Source organism: Henckelia pumila, chromosome 3 (assembly GCF_033568475.1).
Source record: "Henckelia pumila isolate YLH828 chromosome 3, ASM3356847v2, whole genome shotgun sequence".
Lineage (NCBI taxonomy): Eukaryota > Viridiplantae > Streptophyta > Magnoliopsida > Lamiales > Gesneriaceae > Henckelia > Henckelia pumila.
Window position 1 is genome coordinate 186022644 of NC_133122.1, and position 23349 is coordinate 186045992.

The 23349-nt window shown below is 34.4% G+C and overlaps 1 protein-coding gene across 1 annotated transcript; it reads left to right on the plus strand.

The window, feature by feature from the left end:
• The first annotated feature begins 18913 nt into the window (after nucleotides 1–18913).
• Nucleotides 18914–19522, plus strand: LOC140890151 (uncharacterized). Its single transcript, XM_073297910.1, has one exon. It carries the CDS (start codon nucleotides 18914–18916, stop codon nucleotides 19520–19522), a length of 609 nt encoding a protein of 202 aa, XP_073154011.1.
• The last annotated feature ends 3827 nt before the right edge of the window (nucleotides 19523–23349 follow it).

Below are 23349 nucleotides of genomic sequence, written 5' to 3' on the forward strand. Positions count from 1 at the left end.
GTATATCTTAAAATTAAAAAGGTTTTTTTTGCCTTAAATTTATTAATAAATCATATGTTTTATAACTTTTATTAAATAAATTAGAGATGCCATGCATCATTTCTTTTATCCAAATGCCCGTGAGGCCGTGACGCTTGATAAATGATATATGGAGTCCTAGTTTGATTCACTCCTACCGTAATAGATTCGACACATAATTAGCTAGAGCGATATTTAACGTGTTAAATACGTAGCTCAAAAGTAATGCATATTCAGTACTGGAAATTAAAAGTCCAAAATTCATGGAACTTATATTTGAATTATTAACGCAAGTACGGTAAAGAGTATTACGTAAATGAAAAACAATAAATTTCACTTGTTTGAATTTAAATTTAAATACATTTCAAATTAAGCACGACCGCCTAGTTTTGACTTCTGAGTTCTATATATAGTTGTAAGAAGATTATAGAGTCGAGGATACCAACTTCGTTGGCTACTTTTGACTTTTAAAATTACAATAATAAAGGGTACTTTAAAAATAAGTTTTTGAATTTTTTATTGATACTTGGAATATAAAATGGGGAAGGAATAACATTGTATGGTCTTTAATTAATAATTTAATTTTTAAAAATCTGGGTGGCAAAGTGTTGGATAATATTGAGACAGAGACTTTGTAAGCAGGCAAATAATTAACGAGTCAGTCAAGTGGGATTCCCAAAACGTGTTGCCCATTAAAGACCTCCATGTGATTATTGAGTGTACTTACGATCTGATCTTATTCAAACCACAACAACTTTACTTATTATAAATTACATTCAAGATTGTGTAACTGTTGGAACGTTCCACCCTTGATTTCACCATTAAAAACTAATGGCGTAGTTGGATATAAGATATTCTTTGAAGTGTTATATATAATAGATGCATCAAATTGCTGAAAAGTAATTAGATATGCAATAATATTAGATAACAAGTCAATGCTTACATATATGTTAAATTCAAACCACCATTTTTATATGTTAACATATTCTACATCCTCGTAAAATGTGGTGATTTAAGATCTATATATGTCAGTTTGGGCAACTATCCATGATATATGATATTCGGGTCTAATAGGTTTAATTCAACATATCTTAAGGGTATTATCCTAATAGGAAATTTAATAACCCATGATTTGTCATGTTAACCCTATATTTTTATTATGCATATATGTTTAGATTTGAATCCTTGGATGAATGAATATGTTTTGTAAACAAAATCCTAATCACATTTTCATCTCTATGTTCAAACCACTACGTTTTATAATGTACGATACATTACAAAAAGAAAAAAAAAATTACAAAACGAAAATTAAACCGGAATATAATTGGATCAGTAGTGTAAAGAATAATTGCAGTTTATCTTAAATTCGTGCAGAGTTCGTGTTGTATACGATGTTGGCATCACCTAAGACAACATGCAGCGGAAATAGTAAAACACGAATAACTAAATAAAACAAATAAAACCATATATAATTATGCACAAGCACGGGTGCTTTCAGGGGCTGATATGAATTCGGTTAATTAATGAAAAGAAAACACGAAGATAAATCAATCCGTGCTCTCAGATCAATTAAACAAAAGACCTCATTGATGCTTTCGATCTATCTTAGAACAAGTATAATCTCGCAAAAAATAATAACAGATAAAATTTGAATTTTTACTTTTAATCGACGAACAATTAACAACAGAAATTATGAAACAATTGAAATCTATGAAAACCTTCAGATAACTCGTATCTGACAATCTCCAACGAAGATCAATTGACAAACACCACAAAGTTAAAAACTTTGATAAGTTTGATTTGACAAAGCTAAAAGCTTCAATAAAATTTTTGAGAGAATTTTCAATCAATAATTGAATAAAAATCTGAAACTATTATTAATGAACAAAAATAAAGTATTTATAGTTACAACTCAAAAAGAAAAGATAATACAAAATATTGCAAAGATATCACTAGATATCATCTAAAAGTTTCCTAATAGATATAAAATACTCAAAATAATAATTAAATATTTAAATAATATTTAATCCTGAAACACACAAAATATGCCACAATGTGTGTGGAACACGATCTGGCGCAGATGAGCGATACTTCCCCGCAGATGCGCAAAACTCCGGTAGCTTTAGGAATCCTCCTCACGCATATGCATAAAACTTCCCACAGAAGCGCCGAAACAAAGAAACCCAAATCCAGCAGATGCGCAAAACTTCACGTGGATGCGCCAATGTCCAGAAACTTGGATTTTATCACTTCCGCAGATGCGCGGAATGTGGCGCATATGTAGCACCCGAAAATTTTTATACGTAAATTCGCATGCATAATTAGGGAAATTTAATTTTTAAATTTTAGAAATATGGGTTAAATATTATTTATGTGTATTATGTGCATGATTTAAATTATTTTAGCATTTAACCCATAATTATGAAAATTATAGATTTTTAAGAAATCTATTATTTTGATCGCGTAGACGGGACCGTGGACAGACGAGATATTGATTTTTCATCCCAATTATTTTTTAGGAGATTTTAGTAGCCATAAATTATTATTTTTGAAGTTTTTATTTTGAAAAATTATGGTATTTTATTTATTTATTTTAGCGAACCCATTTTTAGCCAAAATAAGTCATTATAATGACTTTTATCAACTTTTAAAAATTCCCTAATATTATATTTCGGGATTTAATATTTTCCATCTGATTAGTAGGTATTTAGGAGTTTAAATTTTAAATTTTATGGTATTATATGTATCCCAAATAATTTTTTAAAACTAATTATCCCTAGTTAGCCTAAATTAATCCTAATCTCCCCAAAACCTACGGCTATCTGATCCAGCCGCCTCCATCCTCTTCCTCTATCCCTCCCCCACGATTTTCAGCAGAAACGCAAGCCCCACAGCCGATCTCTTGAAGGATTTTGGTGTTCTTCGTCATCCCGGAGCCTCGTTTATACGTCGATTCTTGTTTTTACTTATAAAGGCATGTTTGAATTCTCTTTTTGGCCACAATATAAGCTACATATTCTGAATTCATCACGTTTTGCATTGATAATATGATTTTCATGCGAGATCTTTATTTTATGGATGAAAAACTTATGAATATGGCTTGTTTGCATCTCATCCTCACGTTTTTCTTGCATGGGTTGAACATGGCTGCTGGTCCATGGCTGGAGATGTGTATGGGTGTCCCTAGGGTCGAGCTAGGTTGGGGTTTGAGGCTGAGATAGGCTAAAAATGAAGCTCTCTTCTTCTGAGTAGCAGCTCGCGCAGGTTTAGGGTTCCAAGGAAGTGAGGTTCGTTCTCCTTCCTCAGACCACGATTTAGTGCGTGTTTTGTTGGGTTTGAACCTCTAGGATGTTAGCTAAGTCTCAGAAGTGGTTTCACGGTCAATGGTTGTCGGATCAAGCGGCATGAACGAAAGTTTGGCTGCTGCTCATGTCTGCACGCGAGGAGGCTAGGAAAAGGGGGTCTGGTGCAGAGCTTCATGTGAACTGCTTAGGTCACGGATTGGGCTCGCTTTTAGCTTGATCGAAACCTATAGATGTCTTCTAGGATTAAGAAGTAGTTTCACGGAAAAATATGGCCGGAGTAGGGAGAACGATTGTATTGGGAAACACTGCTAACCTGCGCGCGCGAGCACAGATTATGTCTGTTGTTTGTAATCGTTCTCCACCTATAGTGCATGGTTTGGGCTGGTTTCATGGAAAAATATGGCCGGAGTACTTTTGCATATTGGCGCCACCTTCCGAGTCTAGGATAGTCGATAGCTCCAAGTTCCCAGTACTGTTTGCCGTCGCGCGACATTTCGGGGAGGCGAAATACTCATCGGCCCGCCGTTTTGTCACCACTAGTCAGTCTCGTGATAGTAATATTGTGGATGAACTTGTTACGATGCACGATGATTATATCAAGCATGGACCCCATGTTGTTCGTTTTCACATTCCATGTTTCTTTAGTACTTGTAATTATGATTGGGAAGATGAGACTGAGGAAGTCATACACAAGTGTTGAAGTTAGGCTATGGCGGTCAAACGAATACATTGTCCCTTTTTGGTGTCTTAACTTCCCTCTTGATGTGTTTCATGTCGCAAATAATAACTAAATTATTTATGGTAATAGAGATCCTACTTATTTAAAACAGTCTCTCGATTTTATTATAACGAAGAAACGGTGACGTGAGATATATTATATAAGGCTTTTAGATACAAAGTTTAGGATGTGATATCGATATACAATTATAACAAGTACTATTTGAATTAAAAATAATGATATTTATCGTTTGGGTTCTTCAAAGTTTTACAAAACTGATGCAAGAAAGTAGGTTTCGCCTGCGATTATCTTCTCTTTACTTCTTAGCAGAGTAATTAGAATCTCTTTGAACTTAACTTATACAGTCGATTTCATATCTAAACAATTTTATGTAAATTAATTAAAATTCATGAATATTCCAAATTATTTATTATTTAGGTTTTTTTTTAAAAAAAAACCGCCTAGGCGAACGGTTAAGCGCTAAGCGATGGGTCGCCATCCACCTACTATCTAATGCTTTTTAGAACATTGATCTTAAATTATGTTTCAATCAGACAATAAACAAATAATGATTTATTTTTGAATAAAAAGATAATAAAAAAGAAAATAAACAAATAATGATGTTGTCTAAGTGCTAGAAGTGGTTTCATGGTCAAATAGTGTCTGATCAGAGAGAACGAAAGGAATTAGTACAGCTGCACGGAGCTGGTCGTGAGCAGAATTCTGCTTGGGTTAAGTTTTGAACTTCTGGGTTTTATTTTGGGTTGGGCTCGAGCTGGGTGGTCCGAGTCGGGTCAGAGGGGTCATGGGTTATGTTAGTTGGGTCGGGGTCCATGTTAGGTGAGTCGGGCTCGGGTATTTCATTTTTAAGGTATTTATTAGTTTAATTAGTTTTTTGGGCCAAATTAAATGTTTAGAAAATTATTTGGGCTTACAAATAATTTATTTGGGGCCTTAAATAATTTGTTTAAGTTAGCCCAATGATTTTTATGGGCTTGAGAGCCCATGGAAATTTTTGGGCCAGTCCGTGGATTTTTGGGCCAGTCTAGGAATTTATTGGGCTTAATTAAGTTAATGAGCTTAAATATTTTTATTTAGGCGCAGTTAAGTTTAAGTAATTTATTTGGGCTAAAATATAATTTTTGGGCTTAGTTTAAGTTAATGGGCTTAAATGTTTTTATTTAGGCCCATTATGATTAAGGGCTTTTATTTAAAAAATTAATTAGCAATTGGGCTTTTATTTAGTTAATGGGCCATATTAAGATTTAATGGGTTTAAATTGAGTGATCAGCAGTCTGGACCAACCCATGAAAATTTACTAAGTTCGGAATATATATTTAATTCATTTTAGGCATGAAAGTTATTTTTAAGTATAAGTATTTTTATTATGAAAAATTAATTAAATATATATTACGGACACCTTTTCAGTGCATGCATACATTAAATATTCAATGATTATGATTATGATTATGATTAAGTATTGAGCAATAAAATAATTTTTATGATGGAAATTGAAGTAGTGTGACAGCACATTGGTGATTTACCACCGCTCAAGTTCAGAAGGTAGTTTACTACCAGTATAGAGGTGATTCGTCACCGCCACGTACGTTGGTTCAAGAGACTGGTCATTCGACATAGATTTAGTCACACTTACGGATATAACCATAGACTGTTTCGAAAACGATTTGCTCAACTATGTACATTAAGCTCTGGATGATCAGTTATGATTAAGTTCAGTATGTTTATGTTTAATCAGTTTACTCAAGATATTTTTATAATGCATGCATATTCATGTACGCATATGTATTAGTATGATTATGTGCTGCATTATTTTAACCTTGCTATTATAAAAAATTAGATATGTTGGGCCTCTAGGCTCACTACGCTTATATGGTGCAGGTGAGCATGATGATTCTTTTGTAGCTCTTACCGGTGGTGAGGACCTTTGAGCTCGCTAGCAGAGGACCCCGTGACTGTTTCTTTAGGATCTTTATTCATGCATTGAGATATTTTATCAGTATTTTAAACTAGTTCAGTATTTTTTTATGTTTTCAGTGGTTGATAATAATGGTATGTTTATGGTTATTTCGACATGCATGAGTTATGAATTTTCAGCATAGACATTATTTTAATATTGCATGTTTCAAGATTTTTATTGGATATTTATTTATTATTCATTCAAGTTATTTATCAAGTTTTTAATTAAACGTTAATTTTAAATATTTATACATATATGTATGGGCATATATGTATAGGTAATATTTTAGTTTTATTTAAAAAAAAAATTTCCGCATTTTATTAGTTTGGGTCGTTTCAGTTGGTATCAGAGCACGGTCCTTGGAGGGTGTCTAGTCTGCTACGTGAAGCTCAGAAGCCACACTACCGGTCTGTAAGTTTTAAATGTTTTATTGTGATTTATCAGGAGCATATGTTATGACTTAAGACTTTATGTTAGCAAAGTTTTAAAATACTTAGTTATGCATCGCGATATACGTGAAGAATGTGTGGTGATGCAGTATGCCCCAAGACATGTTATACGACAGGTTGGCCACAAGGAATTTCGAATTTGGGAAGTCAGTTTTATTTTGTTGAAACTAAGTTTGATATTTATGATATATGAGTTGTCACTTGAATTTTTTAGTAACTTATTGATTTTAAGTTAGAATGATTTCATTGGTAAATTATTGGGTTTGTGATGGTAAGAGGTAGCGGGCCTATCTAGGAAATTTTTATGAAGGTATAGCGATAAATAGAACAATAAAGGTAAATTCCGATAAGAGGTATTAAGTTTATGTGATAGCAATAGAATTATTGATTGAGACGAGAGTAGGATTCCTCGCAAGATTGATTAATCGAGGGTTGTATCATTTTCTTCTTTGGTAAATATAAAATGTTACTTTATAGAGGCTAGTATATATTTTTGGGAATTAAGTCTGCATGAGTCAAATTATGCTAGTTGGGTTCACAGATATCATATTGTCATTCATTTAACTATTAAGGTTTTTCCTTTGACGAAGAAGTCATGATTTTCTTGGAGATGACACTTGTACCATAAGGTTTTAGTTGATGGTTTGTGGTTTTAAGTTTGTACTCTTAATTATATAAGGTATAAATTGATGATAATTATGTTTTGCATTAGGTTCTTGAATCTTTGAGAATAAGAATAATCGTGGAGTTAGTTTGATAAAGAATTGGATAATCTTTGATAAGACCTAAGAGTTCGCATGGTTGGTGTTACCAAGTAAGCTGTATTGGGTTTGACGTTCAAGTCACTATGTTTAAATAAATAGATTTGAGAACTTGTCAGCCTGACTTAGAGGGTGTTTGGCTAAGCTTATTAAAAAGAGGTTATAAGCTCTTAGAGCTTAAAAGCTGTTTTACGAGCTTATAAGCTGTTAGAACTTATTTTAAAAATAAGTTGTTAAAGTGTTTGAGTAAACTTATTTTAAACAACTTAAAGATGTTGATATGTTTGGTATTATAAGATCTTTTATTGTCAAAATTACCAAGAAGGGTATAAATTCTATGAAAATAATGTTTCGAGTTATAAATATACAAAATTAGTTTTAGAATAAACCTATATTAAAAAATAATTTTTTTTAATATTTCACTTTTAGAAAAATTTATGTGATTTGTAATTTTTTTAAAAAATAATTTTTAATATTTAATGAGTGGATGATAAGATGGAGATTTATTAAAATATTCAAGGATATTTTAGAGAGATGGAATATTAAAATAAGATCTTTTTTAAAAAAGTACCTCCCCCCTTACTTTTTTTAAAACAGCTTATAAGCTGTCAAACAACTTATTTTGACAGCTTATAAGCTGTTTTTAAAAAATTTTACCAAACAAATTTTCAGAGCTTAAAAGCTCTAAAACAGCTTATAAGCTGTTTCAAAGAGCTTTTAAGCTCTGCCAAACACCCTCTTATAGATGTTGTGATGACTGAATGATGAAGGTGTAAATTTTTATAGGCTTGTATAATTGGTCAGGTGTGACATAACACAATTGTTATAAATTTTGGTTTCGATGTCAAGTATAATATAAGCTTTAGATATGGCCTAAGAGTTGACGATATATATATATATATATATATATATATATTTATTTATTTGGAGTGAGTTCTTTTGTTAAGAGTTGAGTCGTTTGGGAATTTGGGTTGTTGGTTCTACGCACGTATGAGTATTTGAAACACTTGGAATAATCACGAGTCAGCGTAATGACTTGACATTATAACTGCTATCTCGATACTTTTGTTTTACGTTGGAGTTAATTGTATATAAGTATTTGTATTGATGTTCTTTCAATATCCTTGGATTGTATAAATTTGAATTACGGGGTCATGTTATAGGAGTGTCTCCACCAAGATTTTTGTGATGCATGAGCAAAAAGGTACTAGTTGTGTTTTGACTGTACATAAGACCAACATGCATTACTTGTGAGTGGATTATTCAGTTTATTAGGTAATTGACTTAGTATTTTGATTTTGATGAGTTCAGATTCCATGGACTATAAGTAGAGGCAACTAGGAAACGATATGGAATTAACTACTGAATGTTATATGACTACGTTATTTAGAGACGATGACATGTCAATAATTTTCGGGGAATTTCATTCCTCCAATAGGAGAATCTAAGTGCCTTAAGCCTAAACTAACCATGAAATTAGAATTCTTATATTTTAAGCATATTCCTGACGTTAAGAGAATTTATGTTGTATATGATGTTTGACACTAAATTCACTTTTTGGGTTTCATGGATTTATAACACTCGAGATTTAAGACTTTCAAGTGTTCAATAGTTGGAAGTGTAGTGATAAATGGATAAGTTGAAGAAAATTGCGATGAATGGCAGATGTTCGACTCAAAGATGTTTAACTTGTTATAGAAGGCTAGTGTGTGGATAAGCTTTACAAGTTGAATTTATTGGAGTTAATATTGTAATCCTATGCTTTAATAAGTAAATTTGGGAGCAAAAGTTCGGCTCACGAATGTTGGAGGATTGATAAATAGAGTATATAAGCATATGAAATCAGTCAAGTTTTGGCATAGTGCGATTGTTGTGTTTAGGAAGATGAATTGTAGAATTAATATTTGAGTTTTACGTATAAGTTGAGGTAAGTATGTGGGTATACTTTCATTATAGTACTAAGATTTGTATAAAATGTCAGATTTTGTTTACAGTAGAATGTAAGTAAATTGTAATGATTATCTTTACGAGGTGTTTCAGCAGCGAAAGTTTATAAATGTAGGTTTGATGGATATTAAGAGGACACCTGGGAAGGATAAAATATTTTGTTTATCAGAGTGCGCAGCTGAAGCATGACGTTTGGGATACTGAAACTTGGGAACTAGATAGGTAATCGTGGATTTAGTAAATTGGATTTTTTGAGAGACTCCGTTATTAGAGTTTGATCAGTCGAATTTCGAGGACGAAATTCAATTTAGGGGGGGGGGGGGAGAATTGTAGCACCCGAAAATTTTTATACGTAAATTTGCATGCATAATTAGAGAAATTTAATTTTTAAATTTTATAAATATGAGTTAAATATTATTTATGTGTTATTATGTGTATTATGTGCATGATTTAAATTATTTTATCATTTAACCCATAATTATGGAAATTCTAGATTTTTAAGAAATTTATTATTTTGATCGCGTAGACGGGACCGTGGACGGACGAGATATTGATTTTTCATCCCAATTATTTTTTAGGAGATTTTAGTAGCCATAAATTATTATTTTTTAAGTTTTTATTCTGAAAAATTATGGTATTTTATTTATTTATTTTAGCGAGCCCATTTTTAGCCAAAATAAGTCATTATAATGACTTTTATCAACTTTTAAAAATTCCCTAATATTATATTTCGGGATTTAATATTTTCCATCTGATTAGTAGGTATTTAGGAGTTTAAATTTTAAATTTTATGGTATTATATGTATCCTAAATAATTTTTTTAAACTAATTATGCCTAGTTAGCCTAAATTAATCCTAATCTCCCCAAAACCTACGCCTATCTGATCCAGCCGCCTCCATCCTCTTCCTATATCCCTCCCCCACGATTTTCAGCAGAAAAGCAAGCCCCACAGCCGATCTCTTGAAGGATTTTGGTGTTCTTCGTCGTCCCATCGTCCCGGAGCCTCGTTTATACGTCGATTCTCGTTTTTACTTGTAAAGGCATGTTTGAATTCTTTTTTTGGCCACCATATAAGCTACATATTCTGAATTCATCACGTTTTGCATTGATAATATGATTTTCATGCGAGATATTTATTTTATGGATGAAAAAACTCATGAATATGGCTTGTTTGAATTTCATCCTCACGTTTTTCTTGCATGGGTTGAACATGGCTGCTGGTCCATGGCTGGAGACATGTATGGGTGTCCCTAGGGTCGAGCTAGGTCGGGGTTTGAGGCTGATATAGACTGGAAATGAAGCTCTCTTCTTCTGAGTATATACGTAGCAGCTCGCGCATGTTTAGGGTTCCGAGGAAGTGAGGTTTTTTCTCCTTCCTCAGGCCACGATTTAGTGCGTGGTTTGTTGGGTTTGAACCTCTAGGATGTTAGCTAAGTCTCAGAAGTGGTTTCACGGTCAATGGTTGTCGGATCAAGCGGCACAAACGAAAGTTTGGCTGCTGCTCATGTGTGCGCGTGAGGAGGCTAGGAAAAGGGGGTCTGGTGCAGAGCTTTGTGTGAATTGCTCAGGTCACGGATTGGGCTAGATTTTGGCTTGATCGAAACCTATAGATGTTTTCTAGGATTGAGAAGTAGTTTCACGGAAAAATATGGCCGGAGTAGGGAGATTGATCGTATTTGGAAACACTGCTCACCTGCGCACGCGAGCACAGATGATGTCTGTTGTTTGTATGTTCTCCACCTATAGTACATGGTCTGGGCTGGTTTTTAGCTTTATGGAAACGTCTTGATGTTGGCTAAGTGCTAGAAGTGGTTTCATGGTCAAATAGTGTCTGATCAGAGAGAACGAAAGGAATTAGTACAGCTGCACGGAGTTGGTCGTGAGCAGAAATCTGCTTGGTTTAGTTTTGAACTTTTGGGTTTTATTTTGGGCTGGGCTCGGGCTGGGTGGTCCGGGTCAGGTCAGAGGGGTCATGGGTTATGTAAGTTGGGTCCGGGTCCGTGTTAGGTGAGTCGGGCTCGGTTATTTCATTTTTAAGGTATTTATTAGTTTAAGTGGTTTTTTGGACCAAATTAAATGTTTAGAAAATTATTTGGGCTTCCAAATAATTTATTTGGGGCCTTAAATAATTTATTTAAGTTAGCCCAATGATTTTTATGGGCTTGGGAGCCCATGGGAATTTTTGGGCCAATCCGTGGATTTTTGGGCCAGTCTAGGAATTTATTGGGCTTAATTAAGTTAATGGACTTAAATATTTTTATTTAGATGCAATTAAGTTTAAGTAATTTATTTTGGCTAAGATATAATTTTTGGGATTAGTTTAAGTTAATGAGCTTAAATGTTTTAATTTAGACTCATTTATGATTAAGGGCTTTTATTTAAGAATTAATTAGCAATTGGGCTTTTATTTAGTTAATGGGCCATATTAAGATTTAATGGGCTTAGATTGAGTGATCAGAAGTCTGGACCAACCTATAAAAATTTACTAAGTTCGAAATATATATTTAATTCATTTTATGCATGAAAGTTATTTTTAAGTATAAGTATTTTTATTATGAAAAATTAATTAAATATATAATACGGACACCTTTTCAGTGCATGCATACAGTAAATATTCAATGATTATGATTATGATTAAGTATTTAGCAATAAAATAATTTTTATGATGGAAATTGAAGTAGTGTGACATCACAGAGGTGGTTTACCACCGCTCAAGTTCAGGAGATAGTTTACTACCAGTATAGAGGTGATTCGTCACCGCCACGTACGTTGGTTTAGAAGACTGATCAGTCGACACAGATTTAGTCACACTTACGGATATAACCATAGACTGTTTTGAAAACGATTTGCTCAACTATGTACATTAAACTCAGGATGATCAGTTATGATTAAGTTCAGTATGTTTATGTTTAATCAGTTTACTCAAGATATTTTTATAATGCATGCATATTCATGTACGTATATGTATTAGTATGATTATGTGTTGCATTATTTTAACCTTTTTATTATAAAGGATTAGACATGTTGGGCCTCTAGGCCTACTATACTTATATGGTGCAGGTGAGCATGATGATTCTTTTGTAGCTCTTACCGATGGTGAGGACCTTTGAGCTCGCTAGCAGAGGACCCCGTGACCGTTGCTTTAAGATCTTTATTCATGCATTGAGATATTTTACCAGTATTTTAATCTAGTTCAGTATTTTTTTAATGTTTTCAGTGGTTGGTAATAATTGTTTGTTTATGGTTATTTCGACATGCATGAGTTATGAATTTTCAGCATAGACATTATTTTAATATTGCATGTTTCAAGATTTTTATTGGATATTTATTTATTATTCATTCAAGTTATTTATCAAGTTTTTAATTAAACGTTAATTTTAAAAGTTTATACATATATGTATGAGCATATATGTATAGGTAATATTTTGGTTTTATTTTTTTAAAAAAATTCCCCATTTTATTAGTTCGGGTCGTTTCAGCATATGCGCGATCCCTTGCGCAGATGCGTGAGCTACATGGCGCAGATGCGTCTTCCTCTTCTTCTCGATATATTTTATTTTCTTGAATTTCTTGGTCTTTTATCAATTCTAGAACATTGAAACAATCTCCAAATTGATCTTCAAGAACACCAACACTATCTTGATAATTTATCATGAAAGTTTGAAGTGCTTCTTTGAACTTCTTGCTCCGACCTTTTGTAATTGGTCCTTGTGACATCGACAACGGATCTTTAGCTTCCTTAGATACTTGTCCAATGCGCACCATCCATGATCGCATCATCCTCCCCTTCTTGAAAAGGATTTGTCCTCAAATCTCGATCATCAACTACATCAAACAATGATAAGTCAGATACATTAAAGGTAGTACTCACGTTATACTCACTTGGAAAATCCAATTCATAGGCATTATCGTTGATTCGCTCCAATACTTGAAATTGACCATCTCCTCTAGGTAACAATTTCGAACGCCTCTTCTCCGGAAAATGCTCCTTTCTCAAGTAGTCAAGTGCAACCAAACCCAATCCCCCTGTTCAAATACAACCTTCTTTCTCTCTTTGTTCGCTTGCTTAGTATACTGCAAATTCCTTTTCTCAATATTCTCTCGCACCTTCTCATGCAAACTCTTAACAAATTCAGTTTTCTTCTTACCATCCATGTTAACCCTTTCACTCATAGGTAACGACATCAAATCCGACGGAGTCAATGGGTTAAATCCATAAAAAATTTCAAAAGGCGAATAACTCGTAGTAGAATGTACTCTACGATTATAAGCAAATTCAATAAATGGTAAACACTCCTCCTAATTTTTCATGTTCTTTTTAATAATAGAGCGCAACAATGTCCCTAAAGTCCTATTAACTACCTCAGTTTGTCCATCAGTTTGAGGATGACAAGTAGTAGAAAATAACAACTTAGTTCCAAGTTTACACCACAGTGTTTTTCAAAAGTAACTTAGAAATCGAGTATCTCTATCAAAAACAATACACCTAGGCATGCCATGCAATCTAACAATCTCATTAAAGAACAAATCTGCAACTTGCGAAGCATCGTCTGAATTTTGACAAACAATGAAATGTTCCATTTTAGAAAATTTATCTATCACAACATTAATAGAATCCCTCCCCTTCTTAGACCTTGGTAACCTAAGAACAAAATCCATAGAAATGTCCACTCAAGGTTCACTAGGTACTGGAAGTGGGGTATATAATCCATACTTTGTTTTAAATGCAGTTTTCCACTCATCTCCCTCTCTCATCCTAATTTTATGATAACCACTCTTAAGATCAATCTTGCTAAAAATTCTAGAGCCATGAAATTCATCTAACATATCATCTATTCTAGGAATAGGATGCCTATACTTGATGATAATGTTATTTATAGCCCTACAATCTACATGCATGATCCATCTTTCTTAGGGACTAATAACACAGGAACTGCATATGCGGTGACATCGACTTACGCACAAAACCTTTATCTAAGAGCTCACTTACCTGTCTTTGCAGTTCCTTTGTCTCCTCCGGATTGCTCCTATAGGCTGGACGGTTCGGCAACACACTTTCGGGTACGAAGTCGATCTCATGATCACACAAATGTGGTAACCCTTGAGGTAGCTCCTCTGGAAACAAAACCTCGAACTCCTGCAAAAGAGATGTAACAACGCTCGAAAGATCTCCGACTATATCACTTGTGTTTAGGAGAAACTCCTTATAAAAGATTAACACAAGTGGAACATGAGAACTCAATACATCTCTCAACTCACTCTTTTGAGCTATATACATATTTTTTTTAGTCTCTTTTCTTTCACTTTTTTTCTCATCTTTTTTTCTCACATTTCTTTTCCAAGGACATCTAAATTTTTTTTATCACTCTTTTTTCGGCCTCATTTCTATTTTCCTTTTTCATTTGATCATTCAACACTTTCTTTGGAGACATGTGTAACAATACAATAAACTCTTTTTTATAGTAAAAGAATACTTATTTCTAAACTCGTTATGCACTACCCTCCTATCAAACTATCACGGCCTACCTAAAAATATGTGACAAGCATGCATAGGTACCACATCACATACTACCTCATCCACATACTTACCAATAGAGAATGGAACCGCTACTTGTTTGTTCACCCTCACCTTCGCACATTCATTAAAACACTGCAACCGATATGACTGAGGATGCTTTAAGATAGGCAACCCCAATTTCTCTACCAACTCATGACTAGCTACATTTGTAAAACTCCCACCATCAATAATGAGACTGCACACATTCCCATTCACAAAGAAACGAGTATGAAAAATATTTTCTCGCTAACTCTCTTCGTCCTCCTTAAGGCGTGTATTTAAAATTCTCCTAGTGACCAACAACTCACCAACCACCGCACCATATCCCTCATCATTGGGATCCTCCAATGCAGGCATATCATCATAATTCTCCTCACCCCCATCACTCCCAAACTCCACATCACCACAAGCATTAATAATCATCATTTCTTATTTGGGCATTGACTAGCAATATGGCCAACACCTTGACACCTAAAACACTTAATATCTCTAGAACAAGTATTAAAAGCCTCAGGTGTACCTTTTTCTACTTGCTTTGGCGCCTCAAGTTTGGTGTCAGATTTTGGTTTGGACACCGGCTTGTTATCCTCCCGTTTCGCAACGTTCGGACGCCAAAAAGTCGACGACCCTCCATCGACAAGCACTCGAACAGCCCCCCTTCTCTTGAGTTGTTTCTCCATCTTCATGGTCGTCTGTACCATCTCATCCAAATCAAATAAGTGACGAAGCTCCACTTGATCTTGGATCTCCCTATTTAAGCCACAAATAAACCGAGCCATTTTAGCCTCGTTATATTCCTCAATATTGGTCTGGATCATCGTGGTAATCCTCCACGCTCCTAGACCCCTGTTTCAAAGTCTGCAAATGCCTATACATATCCCGATAATAATGGTTAGGCACAAATCGCTTCCTCATAACACGCTTCATCTCATCTCACGTCTCAACAGGTTGCTCTCCCACTCCAGATATGCTTCCGGATCAGATATCCCATGAAACGCTGGAATTTTCATCTTAATGCTACTAATATTCTCATCCTCTCTATTCTCCTTAGTGTATTTTCCACGCACCAATTCTTGCCTATTTCTACCCCCATGTACTCGTCTCTCCCTATCCCAATTTTCTTCACAGCTCTCTTCACTATCCTCAAAGTCATTCACCTTCCTAATTTTACTCTTACTCCCACTACCACTACTCTCCTCCAGCTTACTTAACCTCTCATGTAATGGCCCCAACTCCAACCTCATCACCTTAGTAAATTTCCCCATCAAAGCTTCCATCTGAACCTTGGAAATTCCTTGGTTCATGATAAGTGTGTTTTATATGCATATTTGTATGATGTTTTATTATCGTTTTGCATGCATTATTATGTTAATGTTAGTGTTTTTAATTAGTTTAAGTATATTTCATGCATTTGTTGCATAAAGGCTCTCCTGGTTCATTTTGTAGGAAATTTCATGAAAAATCAAAGATTTGGACAGAAGAAGTATCGCTCAAGCGCATGATGTTGCCGCTCGAGTGAGGTAGAGTGAAGAAGAAAAAAATTCCAGAGACTTTCTCTCTCGAGCGCGAGATTCTTCCGCTCGAGCGAGAAAAGTGAACTCGAGAATTCTCGGGACAAAAGTATGCTCACTCGAGCGCATATTATTTCCATTCGAGCGAGGAAAGCGCGCAGAGTTTTTAAATATGAAAATTCTTGCTCGGGTTGGACACTATCTTTTAGAGATCTTTGGACGTATAAATAGATTTCTTCCCATCAGATTAAGGGTTAGAAAGAGATTGAAGAGGCAAGAGGCAGCTCGTTCATCATCGACCATCTATTCTTCTTTTTTTCTTTTATTTTTGATTTTTAGTTGATGTTTTGGATTGAAAAACTTTTGTTGAGAATTATGTTAGACTTTGAGTAGTTCTTTCTTTTCGATCAAGTCCATGTGATTGGGTCGAACAAATTCATGTAGAAAACTTGGGTGTTTATTTGGATTTTTCAAATTTGGTTTTATTTTATTGATTGTTAGATTTATATCTGTCTTGTGAATAGCCTGATCAACTATTTGCTTGCATGTTAATCGGTTCTAAGTCGACAGAGAAGGAATTGATTTTGATCACTTTAATAATTAACACGAGGTAAAATTGACTAGAAATAGTATTCGATTTCATCTTGCGATTTTAGGTGAAAACTTAATTTTCACAAATATTTAATGCATTAAAATTTGATTAGAATTATGAAAATTTGAATTTAATCCGAAATTCTTGCTGCGTTTTATTTAATTTAGTTTTATTTGCAAATTTATTTATTAGTTTAAAATCTGAAATTGCTCTTATTCACTAGTCTAGATTAAGTAGAGATAAATATATTTTGGTAGTTACAAAATAACAGTCCCTGTGGGTTCGACATCTGGACCTTTGTCCACTATCTATTACTTGATCTGGTGCACTTGCCAGTAGATTTTTAACACACTAATTTAGGCGGTCAAGTTTTTGGCGTCATTGCCGAGGACTGGTTGTGATATCAGAATTTTTATTTTACTTGAGATTAGACTTTTTCTTTTATTTTACTTTTCGTACTAAATTCTGAATTCTTCTCTTTTCTTTGAGATTTTCAGTTACTATCTTGTTGTGCATGCATAGAACTCGATCTAGGGAGCTCATACCACTTGATCTAGAGATCGAACGCACGCTCAACAGAATACGAAGAGCTAAAAGAGAGATCAATCTTGAGCTTGAAACAGAATCTAAACCGGAAGAAGAAATGGCGGACAATAAAACTGTTCTTGATCTCATCCGTCCACCAGTGGAAGGTTATGGATCTAGCATAGTTCGCCTGACTGTCAAGGCGAACAACTTTGAGTTAAAGCCTGCTATTATTCAGATGACACAGCTACAAGCTCGGTTTAGGGGCACATCTGTGGAAGACCCCTACGCTCATCTGGAGCGGTTTCTGTCGATATGCGACACATTTAAGTTTAATGGGGTAACACCTGATGTAGTGCGACTGCAGTTATTCTCATTCTCTCTACAAGGTGAAGCTATGGAGTGGCTGGATGAACTGCCTGCGGGTTCTATCACTACTTGGACCCAACTTGTTCAAAATTTTTTGAACAAGTATTTTTCTCCTACGAAGATGGAAAAATTATTCTATGACATTATCTCATTCAAGCAAAAGGGAGAATATCTTCATGCGGCATGGACCAGATTTAAAAAGATGTTGAGGATGTGTCCTCAGCATAATCTTACTCAGAGCCAGCAGACGCAGACATTCTACAATGGAGCTGATCAGTCGATTCGATCCATGTTGGACGCTGCTGCCAATGGAAGCTTATTCAGAAAGACACCAGCAGAGGCATGATAGATTATTGGGAATATGGCTGAAAGCAATATAGGATGTCCAGATGTGAAAAAAGAGAAGAAAGCTGGAATTCTGGAGGTTGGCGCATTGACATCTTTGAATGCGGAGATTGACGCTTTGACACATCAGATGACACTTATGAAAGAAGCACCAGTTAATCAAGTACAAAGGCTAGAGGAACAATAGTTGTTTGGTGGAGGCGGCTAATTTTGCAGAAAATCAAGGACGACAATAGTACAACTCATACAACAACACCAACAATCAGAACTGGCAGAAACAAAAGGTGCAGAAGCTGTGCTTTGAGGAGATAATGATGAAGTATGTTGCTAGAATCGAGGCAAGACTATTGAATCAAGAAGTTATGTTGCAAAAGTTGGAGGCTCAGATGGCTCAGATAGCAACCCAACTTTCGACCAGAGCACCGGTTCACTACCAAGCAACACTAAACCAAATCCCAAGGGAATTAATGTTATCATGGTCGTGACTAAATCACAATCTGAAAATCCTGAGCAGATGGACGAAGCAAAGACTATGGAGAGGCCAAAAAATTCAGAAGTCAAGGAGGATGCGCGTGCTAAAAATTCCTCCACGGCAGGTAAGAAAGGTAAGACTTCAAAATTTGAAGTTAATGCTGATGTTGATATTTCTACCTTACCCTTCCCCCAGCGAGCTAAGCAATTATTTTTTGAACTTCAATTTAAAAATTTTCTTGAAATTTTCACGAAATTGTATATTAATATACATTTTTTAAGAGGATGTAGCTCAGATGCCAAATTATGCTAAATTTCTGAAGGACTTGCTGAAAAAAAAAGCTGAATGATCTGACGCAAGTCACAATGAATGAGGAATGCTCGGATGTGCTGCAAAATAGGCTTCCACCAAAATTTCAAGATCCAGGGAGTTTCTCCATACCTTGTCAAATTGGAAATTTTTCCTTTGATAATGTTTTGTGTGACCTAGGAGCGAGTATAAATTTGATGCCATATTCACTTGCTAGAAAATTAGGTAAAAGAGAAATTGAACCAGCCTCTATATCTCTCAAATTTCCTGATAGATCAATCAAATACCCGAGAGAGATAGTTGAAAATGTCTTAGTCAAGATAGATAAGTTTATCTTTCCAGTTGATTTTGTTGTTCTTGACATGAACGAGGATTGCGAGGTTCCTCTAATTCTCGGGTGTTCGTTCTTAGCCATGAGTAGGGCTTTAATTGATGTGGAAAAGGGGGAGTTATTTTTAAGGATGAATGATGAGCAAGTCGTGTTTCATATGCTTAAGTCGGCTAGAGATAGCCCAAATTCAAATTCTTGCTCTGCTGTGAATTTTATTGGTGTGGCTCATGAAAGTGTTGGTGACTGTTCGCAGGGTAAGATGTCTGAAGAAATCAAGCCTATGAAATTCTTTGATCAAAGCAGAACACAAGAATTTTTCCACGACCGTGGATGAACCACCGTGATCGCAAAATAAACAGAGAATACAGTCGGGTTATAGACTATAAATTTAGTGCTGACTAAGAGGCAACCTAGTGTTATTTACCTTGATTTTTAGTTCTTTATGATTAGTTGTTGTTTTTCTTTTATTTTTGCTTCTTTCCCATTCCAACGTGCCGAGCGTGACTGATAATCCTAGCCTGCTACTACCGTCCCTACTGATACTGTCGAGAAGGAAGCGGATAAATATAAAACCAGGGGAGTTTTTTTGTTTTGTTTTGCATTTTCATAGTTTGCTTTGGTTTTTGTGTTATGTGTTTGTGATTCTAGAGCATTGAGGGCAATGCTTTAGATAATTGTGTTGGGGGGGGGGGGGGTGTTTAGTTATGTTTGCATCGTTGGTCATTGTGTTTTGCATCCATATTGTTTTGTTCAGTGCATATAGTTCGTATTCATATCATATGTCATTGTGTTTAGTGTTTGTTTCACGAGCATAAGTAGGATGATGACTGATAGCCTATGATGAGGAAAATTTTTGTAAAAAAAAATTGTTTTTTTTTGTGAAAAATTTAGCTCTTGACTAGACATGAGAAACTGTAGGTTGAGTAGTGAATATTTTTAAGCACACATGTTAGACCGGTGGAATGTAGCGATAATATTGATGATGTTTGTGTCTGTTGGACATTGCACGACAATAGGTATTTGCTGATCTTGATAGTATAGCGTCTCTTGAGTTCCAATTATTTTATGACATTGCACGTACGATCTTGGGCTCACCTATTAAAAATTTTATGAAATTTTTTGTGAAAACAAAGTTAACTCCATCCGGGTTATGAGCAAGGGATTGAAATCCTAATCGCCTTGTTTTTTTTTAAGTATGCGGATTAAATAGGGTTAAAAATTTAAAATTTAAAAATCAAAATTTTTGAAAATCAATAACAATTTCATCCGGGCTTGGAAAGTGATTGAAATTTTATTCACTTTTCCATGGCTAAGTTTGCGGGTTCAATGGGATTGTAGCTCCATCTGGGATATAGACGAGAGGATTGAAATTCGAATCCTATCTTAGTTATGGCTAATTCTACGGGTAATTATTGGGGATTAAGAAAACTGGGTGTAAAATCCGGAGGTGTGTAAAATCCGGAGGTGCGTAAAATATCTCAAGGGAGTTGTGTTTGTTATAAATTGTTGGGAGGAAGAGACACTTGATTGTGAAACTTGCACTGATTTGTCATAGGTCGCTAAAAAGTCGTAAAACAGATTCTTTAAAGTTGCATGAAACTGGAATGACATGACACACACACACACGTTCACGCTTGACTGAAAATGTATTATGAAAAATCGAGAGTATGTTGTGGATTTTGTTTTATTGGTTTGGAACTTTTTTGAGGCTTTAATTTTCATGACTTGTCCTTAATTATACTTATGTTTGCATATTGTTTGTTGCATGTCTTGCTCGAGGGCGAGCAAGATTCAAGTATGGGGGAGTTGATAAGTGTGTTTTATATGAATTTGTGTGATGTTTTATTATCGTTTTGCATGAATTCTTGTGTTAATGTTGGTGTTTTTAATTAGTTTAAGTATATTTCATGCATTTGTTGCATAAAGGCTCTCATGGTTTATTTTGTAGGAAATTTCATGAAAAATCAAAGATTTGGACAGAAAAAGTCTCGTTCAAGCGCATGATGTTGCCGCTCGAGCGAGGTAGAGTGAAGAAGAAAAAAATTCCAGAGACTTTCTCGCTCGAGCGCGAGATTCTTCCGCTCTCGGGACAGAAGTATGCTCGCTCGAGCGCATATTAGTGCCGCTTGAGCGAGGGAAGCACGCATAGTTTTTAAATATGGAAATTTTTGCTTGGGTTTGAAACTATCTTTTAGAGATCTTTGGACGTATAAATAGATTTCTTCCCATCAAATTAAGGGTTAGAAGGAGATTGAAGAGGCAAGAGGCGGCTCGTTCATCATCGACCATCTGTTCTTCTTCTTTTCTTTTTTTATTTTTATTTTTAGTTGATGTTTTAGATTGAAAAACTTTTGTTGAGAATTATGTTAGACTTTGAGTAGTTCTTTCTTTTCGATCAAGGCCACGTGATTTGGTCGAACAAATTTATGTAGAAAACTTGGATGTTTATTTTGGATTTTTCAGATTTAATTTGATTTTATTGATTGCTAGATTTATATCTATCTTGTGAATAACCTGATCAACTATTTGTTTGCATGTTAATCGGTTCTAAGTCGACAGAGGAGGAATTGATTTTGATCACTCTGCGGTTTTAGGTGAAAATTGAATTTTCACAAATATTTAATGCATTCAAATTTGATTAGAATTATGAAAATTAATCTGTCAATATTTGAATAGGTTTAATTGTTCTAAAAATAGACCTTTAAACAAGTTAGGAGAATTCACCGTAATTTAAGATTAGATCTGAATCCTGAATCGACTACATTTACATGATTTGTTTGATACCTACGTGTGTCCTTGAATGAACTTTTCTCATATTTGAATTTAATCCAAAATTCTTGTTGTGTTTTATTTAATTTAGTTTTATTTGCAAATTTATTTATTAGTTTAAAATCTAAAATTGCTCTTATTCACTAGTCTAGATTAAGTAGAGATAAATATATTTTGGTAGTTACAAAATAACATTCCCTATGGGTTCGACATCTGGACCTTTGTACACTATCTATTACTTGACTTGGTGCACTTTCTAGTAGATTTTTATTACACCGATTTAGGCGGTGAACCACTCTCACTAGCATCTTTATTAGGATTCATTGTACCTGCAAGAAAATATTGGTAATAAAATTTTCTCACACAAGTTCTCGCAGTTAACTCCAAACGAATCACTCAATCACTCTTTATATTTTTTTTTTTTACTCAAATATATATAGTGTGCTTTGCTTTGTGGAATAATTATCAAACCCTCAAGTTAAAACTTGTAGATGCTGGAAAATTGACTTCACGGAAGATCGAATAGACACAAGTGGAAAAAAAAAACTATGGAGATTCGATTAACTGGTACCCAAGGATGAACTCAGACACAAGACTGGAAAATTTTCACAAGTTATTTTGCTCCTCTATATTTTTAAAGCAATTTTCGGTCCTTTTTTTGACCGAAATAAATTTTTATTTTATTTTAAATAACTTGGATCACAAGACACAAAACTTGGACAACAAGAATACAAGATAGAAACAACGAAGACTTGACGAAGAATAGATTTAGATGAAGAAAGAAGAACGACTACGAAGAATGAAGAACAGATAAGAACAAATACTTACTTTTCTCAAAGAAAACTGTTCTCTGATGCCAAATGATATGAATCCGATTGATTAATGAAAAGCAAACACGAATATAAATCAATTCGTGCTATCAGATCAATTAAACAAAAGACCCAATTGATGTTTTCGATCTATCTTAGGACAAGTATAATCTTGCAAAAAAATAATAACAGATAAAATTTGAATTTTCACCTTTAATCAACGATTAACAACAGAAATTACGAAACAATTGAAATCTATGAAAACCTTCAGATAACTCGTATCTGACAATCTCCAATGATGATCAATTTACAAATGCCACAAAGTTAAAAACTTTGATAAGTTTGATTTGACAAAGCTAAAAGCTTCAATAAAATTCTTGAGAGAATTTTCAATTAATAATTGAATAAAAATCTGAAACTATTATTAATGAACAAAAATAAAGTATTTATACTTACAACTCAAAAAGAAAAAAATAATGCAAAATATTCCACAATGTGTGTTGAACACGATCTGGCGCAGATGCGCAAAACTCTAGTAGATTTAGAAATCCTCCTCACGCAGATGCATAAAACTTCCCGCAGA